We start from the raw sequence: 15191 nt of genomic DNA, 5'->3' as shown, positions 1-15191 counted from the left end.
TCAGCACTACCTGGAAGCTTTGTTGGTGCAGGAGGCAAGTTTGACTGAAGATGGAGCACAAAATGGCAGAGATGGAAAAACGACAGAAATTAAGCCAAGACATCCCTGCGGCTGTAGCGCATCTGCCTAAGTACAAGAGCTGTGTTCTGGCAATACGCAGAGAATGGGTTGAGCATTTAACAGCAGATACAGCATTAAAATCCAGCCTGGCAAACCTGAACAGCCACTAGCACAAGACAAATTCATTACACCCTGGTAAAGAGTCAGACAAACTGTACCAAGCGTGGGATAGCACACACATTTTGCAAGTTACTCAACGAATCCCATGATGTCAGTAACTAAAACCAAAGTATGTGCAAGTGATGTTGTTTTAATTTCAGATGTAGAGAAGAGACCCATTAATTACTTGGGTGATACATTTCACGATCTAAACAAAAACCCAGCATGCCAGCCTGGCTCTAACACCGCACTGGCACGTTCCCAGTCGCTGCTCTGAGAAGGCACAGAAGCACTCCTGGATCCTCCTGCAGCAGGGGCTGCCTCCAGCCTCACCCCTGTCCAAGGAAGGAGCTGCAACACAGGGAAGACGAGAAAAAACTTGTAGCAGGGCAAGTTGTTTTATGCTGGAAATCATGAGACCAACCAAATGCTCAGTTAAGGAGTTCCTGTTTATTTTCAGAGTGTATCAACTATTTGTTTCAGTTGTGGTTTCATGATCTCAGACTGACTACCCTCATACCATTGCCTACAAAATTAAGGGCTCAGATCAAGAGGGTGTACTAACGGCCCTACCGTGTCATAAAGGAAGGTGTCCATCCCCTCCCCTGCCTGTTACTCTCTAAGATTGTATGCAAGGAGAGCTCTGAACATCTACGCAAGCCTCAGTCACAGCTACATTCTATATAGGTAAAGTTATCGTATTTTTTGCGTTTTTAAATACAGAGTTTAGATTTCCACAAGCACAAAGGGGAGGAAAGCAGACATAGCTGGAAGCCACCTGTCCGCCGCCTTTCATTCTGGGCCTGAGGCTGAACCACCCCTATTGCAAGTTAAAGCAGCCAAATGGTCATTCCTGTGTGCCAGCTGGGTTCACCCCCAAGGATTCTTTTCCTGGCTCAGGACTGTCAGAGAACACTACATCATGGCCATGTCCCTTTCTGCTCTGGATGTGTCCCAGAACACCCCCAATGTGGGGAGAAAGGAAGAAAGATCAGATGGCATAAGATTCTGGCTTTATCCTAGCAGGGGATTCCCTTTTGCCATTTAAAGGGCACTTCTGGATTTCAATCCCCTTTGTACTGCTACAGAAATGGGAAAGACACAATGCCTGGGCAGCAGGTCTAACTTCATTGTCACAGATAATGTTTTATTAGCTCAAATGCAGGCCAGATCATTAGTAATTAGTTGACTGAATTCTTCAATGGAACAATTTCTAAGTCCCATTCTGGTTCCTGAAGGTCACAAGTGCCCTTTGCAAAATTAGAGCAATCAGGCAATAGGCAAAATTTTTGGTAGTTTTGAGCAAGAATGGAAGTTGGGCAGGCCTGAGCCTGGCTGGTGGAGCTGTGGGAAGACAACAGCTATGCAGCTGCTTATAGTGCTCTTATTCTGGAAGCAGGCAGTGGGTATCTGTGTGCTGGCTCTATCAGTCTGACGCCTTTCACCAATAATATATGAATATATATTCCCAAATGGAAGGGGGTAGCTCATTATATCATACTAAGCACATGTTGACCATATTGAAGTTAGCACATATCCCTTGAGTGTAATGACCTAAAATTAATTCTAATAAACAAAGAGCACCAGAATCCTTTATATCTCTGTCTAAAGAATTCTAATTAGGTGAACTCCACAGCCGATGACTTGCATTTTCTGTGATGTTACCAGGCCCATGCTAAGATCCTGTATTTCCACTGCTCTGAAAGTGCTCTTTGGCACGCAGAGCACTGAGCTAAATCAGTAGGGCTGGGGCTGCCATCAGCAGCAGATATGGAGAAGAACATGGACCGAGAAAAACATCTGATGCTGGAGCAAGAAGAGCTATGCATCACATTTACATGAACAATTTGGGCAATATAACAGAGACATACCTACTGCTCTCTCTCCTGCTTCTTTTACCATATGAAAGGGTCAGAGCACAGGAAGCTCTCAGCTTGGCTGCTCCTTCCCAGTGCTGCTGGCCAGCCCTAACGAAGCATCACACAGCATGTGAGCAAAGAGATAAGACACAGAAAAGAGGGTATGGTGCAGAAGAAAGCATGCTAATAAAGGTGGCATCAGTCACCCCAAATGGAGACATAACTCAAACTGAAAGAATAGTCTCTGCGAAGGATGACAGACTCACTGGTGCCACAGATGGCTCTTCCAGCAGCTTGGAGGCACAGAGCATGGTGTGAGGAGAAAGGAATACCATTTACAGACCTCGAGCACTGCTCCCCACTGTTGCTGGGACTGGACTGAAGGCTTCTTCCATGTATTCTTTGGTTCCCTGCAATGCTTTGTAGCACTAGATTTTATATGGCAAGTAAAAGGGCACTCATCATTCTTGACATCACCACTGGTAACCAGAAGGGGCTGATGCAGGCTCCCACTATTCATGCCTTAGAATACTATGAAACGTAGAAACAGTTGAAACCGATATAGAAGTCGGGGGGGGAGGTAAGTGGCACGACATCAGCTCTAAAGAAAAAGTACACAGCATCAGATAAAAGCAGCAAAGAACAGACCTTGATATAGTTTCCAGCAATGCCTAGTGTTACAACAGACAAGGAACACTATTTTCCGGCAAGGCTCCCTTTTCAAAGGGAGGACTATCCTCCCAGTAGAACAAGCAGGATGTGATATTTCTATCTGTGCTAGACTTTAACCGAAAAAAACCCCTACACACGGAAATGTGAGCCTACTGAAATCAATTAAAGGCTTTTCACTTTGTCTCAGGACGCAGAATAGTAGCAGTCTATTAAAAACAAAACAAACCACCCAAAATAAATTAAAACGTTTCTTAGAAATGTCAACCCAACTCCACCTTTGTGGCACATAATCTTCAAAACAGTTTTAACAGCTCCACATTGCTCCAAGCACAGGCAGAACAAGTGAAACATCAGACCTACTCATTAGTTTGGGCTGTTTTTCTTAGTAGGCTAGAAAGTTCATTTAGGTTCAGCTCTCTAGTAATATCTATTGGATTGCAACAGGTTTTCCTTTGAAGTAATAAAAAATGGGTGTCAAAAGCTTCTGGAATGCCTTGAAAATCTAAGCTGTGTTGTTTTCTGGTTTGGGGGGGTGGTGTTTTTTTTTTTTTTTTAACTTTATGAATATATCTCCGTATTAGGTAAAGCAATGTCCATAGAGGTCAGGCGGTTAATAACCAGATGAATTATCATCTCCTCCAGTAAATCAGGAGCTGTTAGAAGCAGGCCTGTGCAAAGGTCAAGTTTAAGTAAAGATAAAGAATGATATAATCATACAGATAAACAAATATCCATTACTTGATTCCATCCTCATTTTCTAAGGATATACAATAAGGGCATGTATGCAGTCATAGGTATTTGCAATTGCATGACAAATTAGCATAACATAAGGAGCTTTCACCCAAGATTTGGGGACTTTCAGGACACGGCATTCAGAAATTAAAGTGGAACAGAGTTGTGAAGTCCAGAACTGATACTTGATCTTCAAACAACAAATGCAAGTTCAAAGATAATCAGATCTAAGTTTTCATTATGACTTATGATTTTTTTTTTTAAAAAAAGTAGAGGCAGTAATTAAGATTTTAGATAGTCTTAAGAGTAGTTTTAGATTAAGCTAAACACAACACAGATTAGGACTTCCCAAAATCCCATCACTGGAAAAAAAATAAAAATAGAAATACATCCTGCAAGACTGACTGGCTGTTTGTCCAAGGAAATACACTGAAGTCTGGAATTTCTCCTTTTTACACGGGCTGCCAAACGCTGCCAGGAGATGCTCTCCTTCAGCGCGCGCAGCTTAGAGCCTATGCTTCACAGTAAAGGCATCTCAAGTGAATAAAGTCACAATTATAGTGTAATTCTTTACAACTGCCATAAAAATGCTCCAGCTTTAAAACGCAAACTTGAGAAGGGAAGGAAACAAATTATTAACGAGTTACTAAACTATAGCTTTTCATTCTTCAGTTTAACTGTTTTACCTGCATCTTATATTAATATCTCTGTTATTGTAAAGACCACACCTGCCATTTTTAAAGAAGTGGTTGAATGAAACTGTAAAAATGTCAATTAGTAAACTTGGGCATTGAAAAGACAGCTTCTTTTAGGACTTTCAAAATTCGCAATAGAATTAATTATTTCAGCCGCGGTCACAGACTCTTGTCCGGCTGCCACCTTGTGGCAGCTGCTGGGACGCTCTGGTGCTGGCCCGAAAACTGGAATTTCAGGGCCCTGGAACTGGCCCTAGTCTCTGTCCCGCTGAACGTAAGGTTGGAGGACGGTTAATGAAAACACTGTGGCTCTTGTTTGAAAACAACACATAGAAAATGCTGCATTCTGTCTGGAGAAACCTTAAGACGCACATATGAATACAGAAGAACGCGTCCCACCAAAAGCATCCCTCAAAGCACTAACTAAACTGCAACACCAGGGCTGATTGATGGGCTTCAGAGACATCTGAAGCTTCTCCTAACCCCAAACCGGCCTGCATGGCTGGCAGCCCTGAAGCCATCCTCCTCAGGGTCTTTTTAAGCCACTGGACTAGAACGGAGGGAGAATACCCCCCTAAACCTTCCCAGCTCTGTAATTCTCCTTTCAGTATGTTCCACCTCATCTTTTCCTCTGTGCCCAACTGAACAGTTTAATCCAGTGTCCTCTCACTACTGCTGCAAAAGGTGTGGGGCTGTGTAAGCTATCAGGCAGATGAGAAAGGTGACTTACAACACTGCTGCTCCCAATTATCTGTCCACAGATCTCTGGGTAGTTAGTAAGTTTATGCATTCAGGCAGTCCCACTCAATTAAATGGACTTATTTAGGTGCGACTCCTCGGCAAGTTGGGACCTAAGCAGCATTCAGTCAATACCGTGCAAGACCTCACTTCGAAGGGTCAGGGCCTTGCTCTTAAAGTTCAGTCCTGAAAAACAGAGTGGGAATCAGAAGCGATTCAGTCCAAGTCACGCACCTAATTCTTCTCCTCCACTTTTTCCCCCCCCAAGACATTGAAAACAGCATGACTCCCATCTCCCTTTCCCTCAGGAACAAATCACAGATGCTTATAATCAAGACAGAAACAGATTCCCGAGGCAAACAGAGAATTGTGTCGAGTCCCCAGCTTTCTCTGCCCCTCAGATCCCTGCCAGGGTGCTCGTGGCCGGGCAGCTTGTGGCAGCCAATGCATAATCCCGTGGGTGCCTCTGCCATGCCCAGCCCCACGCTGTGCTGCAGGGTGGGCAGCGCAGAGCATGGCGTAGTCAGCGGTAGGCTCTGCCTCGCCACCTTCCTCAGCTGACACTCAACACTGCGAATCCCATCTCAGATAAAACCAACAATGAAATGCAAGAAATGAAGTCTGTGCAGCAGACCGCAGGACAGACAGGTGTGAGGGCTATCAGAGAGGAGTTAGAGCTCCTACAGGCACTACCCTCAATGCTGTTGGTTGCAAACTGCAACCTTCTCTAGTTCTATCGTAATTTAAGGAGGACCTATATGTTGACGGAGGATGAGATAATCTGTAGAAGTCTGTGAATCCCTTGCTGTATGTAGAAACAGTGGCAAACAGGCCAGCTAGGACTGCACATCCAGTGACAGATTGAAAAGCTCCCTTGTGAGAACGAGGAAAATGAAGCTGGGAGACACCTGAGTACCAAACAGAAGCATGTGGAAAGCCCAGTGGAAATATGAGGCAGCGTATCTTACATCTGAAATGCTACAGCATCACCCAGCTCCCCTGGGCCTGAGGACAGCATCCCCGTTATCACCTTTTGGTCAGTGTAGACTGCAAGAACTGCAGGGGAGTGGGGATGTCAATGTCTCTGTGACAGGCACAAAGCCCTACAGGGACACAAACAGAGAGTACTGTCTCATTTCTACATTCACTTTGGCTTCCCATTGACTTGTGTGTTTGACAGACATGCATCATTCCATCATTCCTTATCCATCATGCAGTCTGTTTGCTACCAGTCCTCCAAAGGAACACAGTAATATAACAAAAGCACATTGAAGGGAAATACCCGCTAACAGGAGCAATCTTTTAGAAGATAAGTAATTCTCCCTTTTTCATATCAAAGTTAATTTTATGCTTATGACACAGTTTTTAAAGGCCTTCAGATGAAGAGCCTGAAACTGAAAATACGTGCATTTCTTTCCTCTCCTCTGAAGTCCCCTTTGCACGAGTGCACAGGGGAAGTTAATCTGAAGACGAACAGAAGACACGGATTGCAGCATACAGCTGCTCAGTCCACAAAACCAGAAATATGTTTTCACTTATTTGGCCCTTCACATTTCTTAAGACTTGTATTTATGTAGCATGTAACTTTATGAACATTTCAGGGATTTTTAAGTGTTTAAATATTCAGACTGTATTGGCAACAGATGTTCAATGATATCTTTAATTTTCAGTTTTACTGAAAATATCATGTATTGGTTGATATTTTCTATAAAATACAACTTTGAAATATACTTTGCTTCCATGAAATGTATCTGAGCCTTTCAGCTACTGCATTAAAGCGGGCACTTCTGGAATTAGTGAGCAAATGTTCTGAGTCTCTAATAGGATTTCTTGTTTGCCAAAAAAATAGTGCTTTCAGGAACACAATCTTTTGTGTAATCTCTCTCTCACAAGACAGATGGCATCATTAATTGCCTCTACATCTAGTTAAATTTAAAAACCTGCACTTAAATAATGTTAAAGTTGTGGCACATGCTGACAAACATAGGAAATATTAAGGTAGAATCAACTGGAAACAAGGGAGGAAAACCAAGACAGGACAGACAGGAATAATAAGAGGCCACAAGAAACACCGACTGATTTAATACGTCCTCATTCATGCCAGGAAAGGTCACAACCTTAATAATCTAGGAAGCGTTTCTGTGTTTCGGTGAACTCCTGGCTTGAGCGAAGCAATTGGCAAGACTCCCATTGACTTCAGTGGGTGAGAATGTCATCCCTTAATCTTTTTAAAGCAACTTTACATGGAAGTTGTCCAGTATGGCTTATCCGCAGTTCTAATTACAATGCCTGTGTAAATACATTTTGGGAGTCAAACGTAATTGTGATCTGTATTTCAGAGCTAACATTGCTGCGATTCCCTGGTTTACCGCAGTCACCCTACAGTGGTATCAGTTACCAAAAGCCGGATTGTGAGCCTTCTCTGAGCTTCAAATGGAATATAATTACCATAGCACTGCCAAAGAGCCAGCTTTTGCCAATAGATACCATATGCTAACGCTTTGGTTTTAAATACAAGCCCTGTGTTTAAAGCCTTTTCTCACACCATACAAGCTGTGGTTTTCAGATGCCTAGGAGAGACACCCGAGTGGATGTGAGTGCGTACAGCCGCACCATCTTCTGAAAGTCCACCTATACTACATAGCCTATCTCATTAAATACAGGTATGTTCTCTTTTACAGTTAAATACTTCTTAGACAGTGAGGGTCCTAACTGAACACCATAGAAGAAAACAATGTCAAGAGAGCAAATAACAAGGAGTTGCACCGGAAATAACAAGAAATAATTGAGACTTGATGCTGAGATCTTGAATTCACATCTGTATCCATATGCTAATCTTGAATTAGGATAGTTGTACCTAGTAAACTCAACAATACTATTCCTCGCTAACAATAAGGATATAAGGTTCTTTAAAAATTACCTTATTTTCTTTAGTCTTTAAACACAAGGCCACTACTAGAACACTGAAAGCTCAGTTTCTCACCTAGATTTTATTTAATTTTATTTTAGTCTGGCTTTATGCTCTAGGTTTATACATTTGTCATAAAATTCAATCAAAGTGGCCAATATCGCCCAAATTAGGAAGAAGGTAAAATTGTCAAATATATTAAACTCCCACAAGATTGCTAAATTAAGCAGGTGGACAGAGGAAAGAGACCTTACTAGCGACCTTACAGTGGGAAAGGCTGCAGGGTAAGTTCAGCTGGAGAACACATGGGAGCGTAATTTCAAGGCACAAATCTATGGGAAGCGTGGCTTCGCGGTTTTCAAGCTCATGAAAGTGGTTTTATTTTTAAATAGAAGACAGTATTCAGTAATGCCCTTCATTTTGTTTTCATAGTGTCTGACTGGTGAAAGAATTTAATAGATTAAGCTGTGACAAAGAAATCAGACGTTATGAATAAAACAACTACCAGATTAGCATAGAAGCACACGAGATTAATATTTTGTTACAAACTATGATCAAGGCTGATCGTCAACATTCATGCTGGGGATTAAATTTCTGCTTTAAATCCATTCTCTTACCTATTTGTTCCTTGGCACTGAAAGCTGTGTGTCTTGGGACAACATCCTCCATCACTTATAAGATCTAAAAGTTTAGTTATGCATGATAAGGGACAGTGGCCACCTCTCCTCTGTTTCCCGGCCATCCAGTGTAGGCAGCAGTAGGTTCTGGAGTCAATACCCTTCTGCTGGCTTCATTTAATATATTACTTTTTATGTTGGCAAAAGTTCTGATACAGCTATGAGGTTTTGCTGATAGGCTTGTAAACTCTGGCAGGGAGGACTAGGGTCACTTGAGTGGTTCTGGGTTTACCTTTTAAAAAGACACCATTACTCACCTACACAAAAGACTCTCCCGGGCAGGATTCCACAAGAAAGCATTTTAGTCCCTTCCATTCCACTCAGTTATGCCTGACGTAAGTCAGCAGTGCTCCAGCACCCCAAAACTGCACTGGCTTCCTAGCAACATTTTCCTTTCGACAGCATTCAAGGTGTTAACCTTGGAATATCATTCTTCAAAAAGCTGTATTCCTCAGTCTAGGCTCCCTAAAGGGCCACCCATCTCTTCCCACATTAACACAACCTATGCCTGCCATTAAACATGCCCACCGTACGAGGTTTTCAGGACCGGAGGAAGTATGATATACTGCCATACGGTACTGAGAACTGAATTTCATAATGCATCACAGTACCTGGATCTGCTGATCTTCTGTTAAAAAATTCAAAATACTTGAAAGCAAACAAACTGCTAATTTTGGACACGTTTGCACTGCAGCAGAAAGCAGCACATAGCCTCAGGCTGTAGAGTGAGAGCTGGAACGGCGCGTTGCACTGCTCTGCTCTCGTGCACTGCCCTTGATACCGCGCGTGCAGGAAGGCTCAGAGCCTTGATAGACCAAAAGGGCTCTGACAGAAACACTCAGGAGCCTGTGCAGCCCAAGCAGAAGACTCACTAGGACAAGGATCTACAGAGGGAATTCCACAGGAACATTGCTAGAGATAAACAGCTTAAACTATGACGAGCGCATTTTAAGGAGTTACTGCCCCTCAGGTGAGATGACGTGGATTCGCTGCATTCATTGCCCCCAGGCCCCTACACCTGGGAACCAATGAACGCTCATTTCAATCCCTGCAATGACATCTTTAAACATATGCACTGTCACATGCCAGACACTGACCTCTGTCTCCATTTTGATATTGGGGGATAATTTGGTATCTGGTGCGAGATCACATTTGTCTTTCTTGCAGTAAATTCTTCACTCAGACATTCTTAAAGTCAAATGGAGAGCAAAAGTGGCTTGAATGAGCATGCCCTCCTTTCCCTTCACAGTGAACAGATATCCCAGAGTCAGCTGTTCTGGACCAGCTCAGAGACACTAATTCCTGACCCAGGGCTGTAACTTCTCGAGTTGTGATAACCGGACTGCTTTCCATTACACCTCTCTACTTAAATTAGCCATTATGATGTAAACCAAGTTGTTCTTCACTACCATCCTATTTGCTAGTAGAAATTGTCAATATTCCCTCTTCTTTAGATTCACCCTCAAACCTCAGATGTGCATTCTTACAGACACTGGTTTACTCAAAATAATACAATAACCCCTGTAATTATTTTTACAAAGCAAATACAAGAGATGCAGAACATCAAAACTAAAACCATCTAAACAGCTGTAAGACCATCACCTGTAATTACTAGCTTAATGCAGAATGCACTTATTTTAGGGGGGGAAAGGATTAGAAGGAATTAAAATATTGTTTTCTTATCACTCAGCTTTGAAAGTAGCTGTGGCAGGCTTTGTTGGTTTGTTACTCTTCAGGCTGATGAGAAAGGTTCCTTAGGTCCACCTGGCGGATCAGGTCTAAATTTTATGCTGCTGTTAGAATAACCATGTGCTTTACCTCCATCTGCGTGCCTCACGGCTTAGAAATGAAGTTTGTTCAAAAGGGCAAAGCTTTCTGCTGGTATCTGTTGGAATCAAGTAGGAAAGCAGACATTCTGTGATCTCAGGGGGCCAGCATGAGGTAATATATCTGCTCCACTCACCTGCTGCTCCATCGTTTGTGGATGGGTGAAAGTCACAAAATCAACTGAGAAGTAACCGAGCACTCCTTTAGATTTACAGGTTTCTCCAATTTTAAAGCAGAGTGAATTAAGAACTGCTGGATCAACAGAACATTGTGGAATGGTAGTGCCAGATGATCGCAAAGGACCGTCAGCATGGAGCTGGTCTCCAGATGACACTATTTTTATCTTGCCTGTTGGCTCTATCAGCATATCCACCGTAAGGTTTGTGACATTTCCTGAGAGCGGGAAAGCTTCTATCACACCACCTAGTAAGAAATGAATTAGCTGTTAAGCTAGTAATCAAATTCACATGTGATGCTCTTCAGAGTGCACAGAACGAAACCATCCAGCTCCTATTGTGCTCAGACATTGCAGGGAGGACTGCTATGGAGATACAGCAAGTAAATAAATGTAATATGAGCAGCATAGCTAGAACCCATTAATCTCTTAGAAGAGAAAGAAGATATCTCATCTACTATAGCCCTGCACAGTTCAACCAGTGGCTTTTCAGCTGCAGATGTTTTGCAAGCAGTTCCAAACTAGATATATCACTCACCTGACTGGAGAAGTATGCTCTTGGGTAGGATGAATGAATCCTGGCCTGACCTACAGCCCACCTAATCCCCAGGCCCAGAACAGCAGTAAAATGAATGTTGGGACCACAGAGGGAGTGGTATCTCCTGCTGTGGACCAGCCTTGGAAATTTCCATTCATATGATGGTCTTTGACAAATAGCCTGCCCTTTGGTATTCATCCACATGAGGAACTTGGTGTGTAGATGGGAAGGCTTGTAAATGACAACTTCTAGCATGGTCTTGCCCAGGAAAATCACAAAGAAAACCACTTGGCATTTTGGATTTGCCTTTTTACTGCATATAATGCTATAACTCAGGATAAACTACTATGTAATAAAAATTGGTACTAAATGTGTTAACTGGCATTATTTGTCAGAAAAACACATCCAAAGCTTTGAATCAATCTTGTCTCTTCCACAGCTAAAGTAGTATATGGAATGTAGATATCCATTATATAGAATACAAAATGATGGCAGGGCAGAGTAACCACAGAAATTTACTACCCAACCACAAACTCCTTTCCCATCCAAAATTTGGCAGACCAATATAGGATGTTAACACGTCTGTGCAAAGCTAACACTGATTTGCAGTGATTAGACAAGGTGATTATCTGCGCTGCCTCTTAGGGACAGACATAGTCTCAGTTCTGAGCTCTAGGCCAGTTAGGTACCGGCCAACTTTGCTCCAAAGGTGCCATGAATGGGTTTAATGCAGGAAGCCCCGCTGAGGACTCAGTGCCACATGAACAGAACGATCCAGCTATCAGATTAGAGCTCATTCATATTCCTTTGGTTGGAGGGCAAGAAAGAGCACAGCAATGGTCTGACTAGGCGTCTGTGCCAAGGTACTGTAAGGGACAATATGGCACTGCATTACTGATCCGCAGTGGCAACACCACCTGCCTGAAAGGCAAAAACTGGGGAGGCAAAAATTCCACTCTTTGCCAATCTGTTAAAGGTTGTGAGCACATTTGACTTCGTGCAATGTATGTATGTAGCATCCAGAGTTTACATATAGCACCCTTCCTGGTCCTATGGGAAGGAAAAGCTAGTCCCGCAGCTGTCTGCTCACCAGCACCTAAGATGAAACACGCTCCCGCTCACCTACGCGCACACTCAGACATTAGCATTCCCGACAGCCCTTTGCCAAACGCAAGGCTAACCCTAACCCTAACCCTTGAGTCCAGTAACCCAGGGTTAAGGAGTTGGTGCTTATCGATTCCAAATCATGTCAGAAAGGTAATCCAGGATTAATATAGGTTAAAAGCTTGGATAGGACATATGAATGATAGAATAGTTGCCTATAATTCATTCGTAAATGAACATTTGAAGCACAATGGAGAAATAAAAGGAAATAAATATTGAAATGGGCCCAAGATTAACAAGAATATGGCATACAATATGGTATAATTACTCCTTATAACACTTAACAGCGACTTTGCAGTCTTATTTACCTTGACTAAGAAATGTTTGGAGGAATTTTTCCCATGTAGGGAATCGTTTCTCATTGACTGGCTGTACGTGCTGTGCTAAAAGGCCCGGCAGCTCCTCGGAGATCTTCACCAAAGCTGGCTCCTGCGGAAACAAATTAAATAGAACCACAAGCAATTTTACTACAGAAATGAAAACTGCTTGTGGGGTGATTAAAAACCAGGCCTCCAACAGGCAAAAAAAAAAAAAAAATGTGGTTACTGTTTACCCACAGTCAGGAAGCCTTTTTTAATTTTTCTGCTTACTACTCTTCCCTCCTATTGAAAACTGTCCTTCTCTGAAAGACAATCCCCCCCTTTCAATATAGCATCTATTGCATTATAATTTATATCAATAATTTGATCTGGCAACTGAAAATGCTAAGCACTTGGTAACTGCTTAGGGATCAATATCAGCAGTCAATAACTTCTACATTGTTTATATTTTGAAACTGAGTGTATTGAAATAGTCACATATGCCAGAAGTAGTTTTACTGATTCTATGTTTAAGCTGTTATATCAACACAAACACCCTTTAGTTTAAGAAAGAAAAAGAAAAAAAAGGAAGAATTATCAGCCAAAAGCATTTCTAAAGCAGGAAATATCCTTTACACCCTCCAGTAAGTAACATAAATTCACAAGTGTATTTGTGCCTCTATCTTTGGTCAAACTTGATTAGTCATACTATAGGAGATCAGCTAGCTTTTTCCTAGTTTCAAATTCTTTACTATATTATCACACACACAAAACAACCCCATTAAATACAGAAACTAACTGCATTGCTTTTACTGTTCAAAAATGTCCCAGAAGTATACAAGCATATAAAGTGCAAGGACCCTGACTCTATTGCTTCAGGCTCCTTTTCTTGCTGCTTCATAAGCATTCGCCTGCTTCCCCTGGGTCTCTTTGCTTCTGTTTTACATCCTCTCTCTTCAGCATCCTGTGTTTCAGAAGATGACCAACCATCCTCTGATTCTGGCAATGTCCTAAGCCACAATCATATTATCTTGAGCTCTGGAGGAACATGATAAAACCTTATGGCTAACATCTAAGAATAGGGGAAAAAAATAAATATCTATTTTTCCACACCAGTGACTTTGAAGAGATGGGCTTTCTCATGAAGCACATGATGTGGCTTAACCAAAATATAAATTCAAAATCAGTTTACTGTGATGTATCTAACAGAATAAGGAGGAAGAAGAGGATGGGTATCAACTTTGCGTATAGGAGACCTAGATGTATCTTGTTCCTGAATACCTGAGACTGAGACCTCTGCCTGAGACCTCAGGAAAGTCACTTTCCGTCTGTGCCTCAGCTGTCCAGCCATGAAAGGGGGACAATTGCTGTCCCTATCTCACCTGGAATTGAGAAAAAAAAAAAAAAAAGTCTTAAAAATATTGAGGCGCTTAGGTAATGATGCTGATCCCATAGGGCTATGTGCACCCCTATCATATACCAAGGAGAAAAGTATGTTGTTGATTTTAAATATCTCGGAAAAAAACATTAAAAAATGGGTTTAGTCAGTTTATCAATATACTAAGCAGCACGACCTTAACCTTACGGCAGAAACAAAGGGCCACATAAAATATGAGATCCAAGTTCAGAATTAACCCAGATTCAGGTCTTATACTGCTCGTTTCCTTACAAACTGTACAGAGGAATTCAGGTTTTGGGTAGCTCAGCTGACTAAAACAACAGAGCAGTGAGCAAATATCAGTTGGCCTTGTCTCAATTTGTATTTACGTTGAAATATCGCTAAGCCAAGAAGTCACAAGATGAGGTGGTTTGCTGCACAGCGAAAATAAAGGCAGCTTTGGAGTGAGGATGCAAGCAATGATGGATGTCATGGAGATGCTGACCTACAAATCAGTTTGCACCTGTCAGTGCATTCCACGATACCTCTGTCACTCTGCCTCATGCCCAAGTTACATTGACTTCAGGTATTGTGCAGTTTAAACAGAAATATAAAAAACAAACAAAAGAAGAGACATGCCATGGCTGCCTGAAAGCTGTTGATAAGTTATGGGGGGGGGGGGGGGGGCAACAGTAATCCCTGCTGATCTGTAGAAACATTTGGGAATGCTGTGACCAAGCTTGTGTTAGTAAAAATTAAAATTATGAGCACGTGAAAGGGGAAACAATTTTCCATTGCAACAGTTCAGAGGGACATGAGGGCAGCCACGTCAGCTCCACGGAATAGGGCTGGGGACAGTTGTATTTCCTTTTAGAGAGAGCTGGTTTTGAGGATCACAGGTGGCTGGGAAAGAAAGCTCCTAAACTGGGTGCAAAATCAAGCAGAACTCCCAAACTCTGAAGCATACTGAAGGGCACTTGTGAGCCAGGGAAGTGGAGGCAGCTGGTAAGGCACAGAGACTCTAGTCACCTCAATCTATACATATAGTAACATCACAATGCTACTGCTCTCCATCCTTATGATGAGCATTAGACAGGCAAGACTGTTGTGGTTCTGCCTTGGCAGACCAAGTGTTGCTTGTTTACATCAGGTCAAATAGTGTTTGAAGGGGACTTGAGCATAGGATGAACTCCGAGCGCCCGTCAGGGCAAGTGGACGCACGGTGCCCAGCTCAGGAGCATCTTCCAGTTCAAAGCACCCTCAGTATTCGCCAACTGCGAAGGATGCGTGTATCAAAACCAAGCACCTTA

The 15191-nt window shown here is 42.4% G+C and overlaps 1 protein-coding gene across 1 annotated transcript in view; it reads right to left on the bottom strand.

Annotated features, from left to right (window-relative positions):
* Nucleotides 1-15191, bottom strand: part of IQCH (IQ motif containing H) — a 72624-nt gene that overhangs the window by 12564 nt on the left and 44869 nt on the right. Inside the window, exons 15-16 of the mRNA XM_056344965.1 lie at nt 12513-12633; nt 10464-10750 (exon numbers count right to left, since the gene is read on the bottom strand). Of these exons, the coding sequence (XP_056200940.1) occupies nt 10464-10750; nt 12513-12633 (408 nt within the window). The remainder of the gene's footprint in view (nt 1-10463; nt 10751-12512; nt 12634-15191) is intronic.

This window comes from Falco biarmicus, chromosome 7 (assembly GCF_023638135.1).
Source record: "Falco biarmicus isolate bFalBia1 chromosome 7, bFalBia1.pri, whole genome shotgun sequence".
Classification (NCBI taxonomy): Eukaryota; Metazoa; Chordata; class Aves; order Falconiformes; family Falconidae; genus Falco; species Falco biarmicus.
This window is presented reverse-complemented; position numbering and strand designations above follow the sequence as displayed.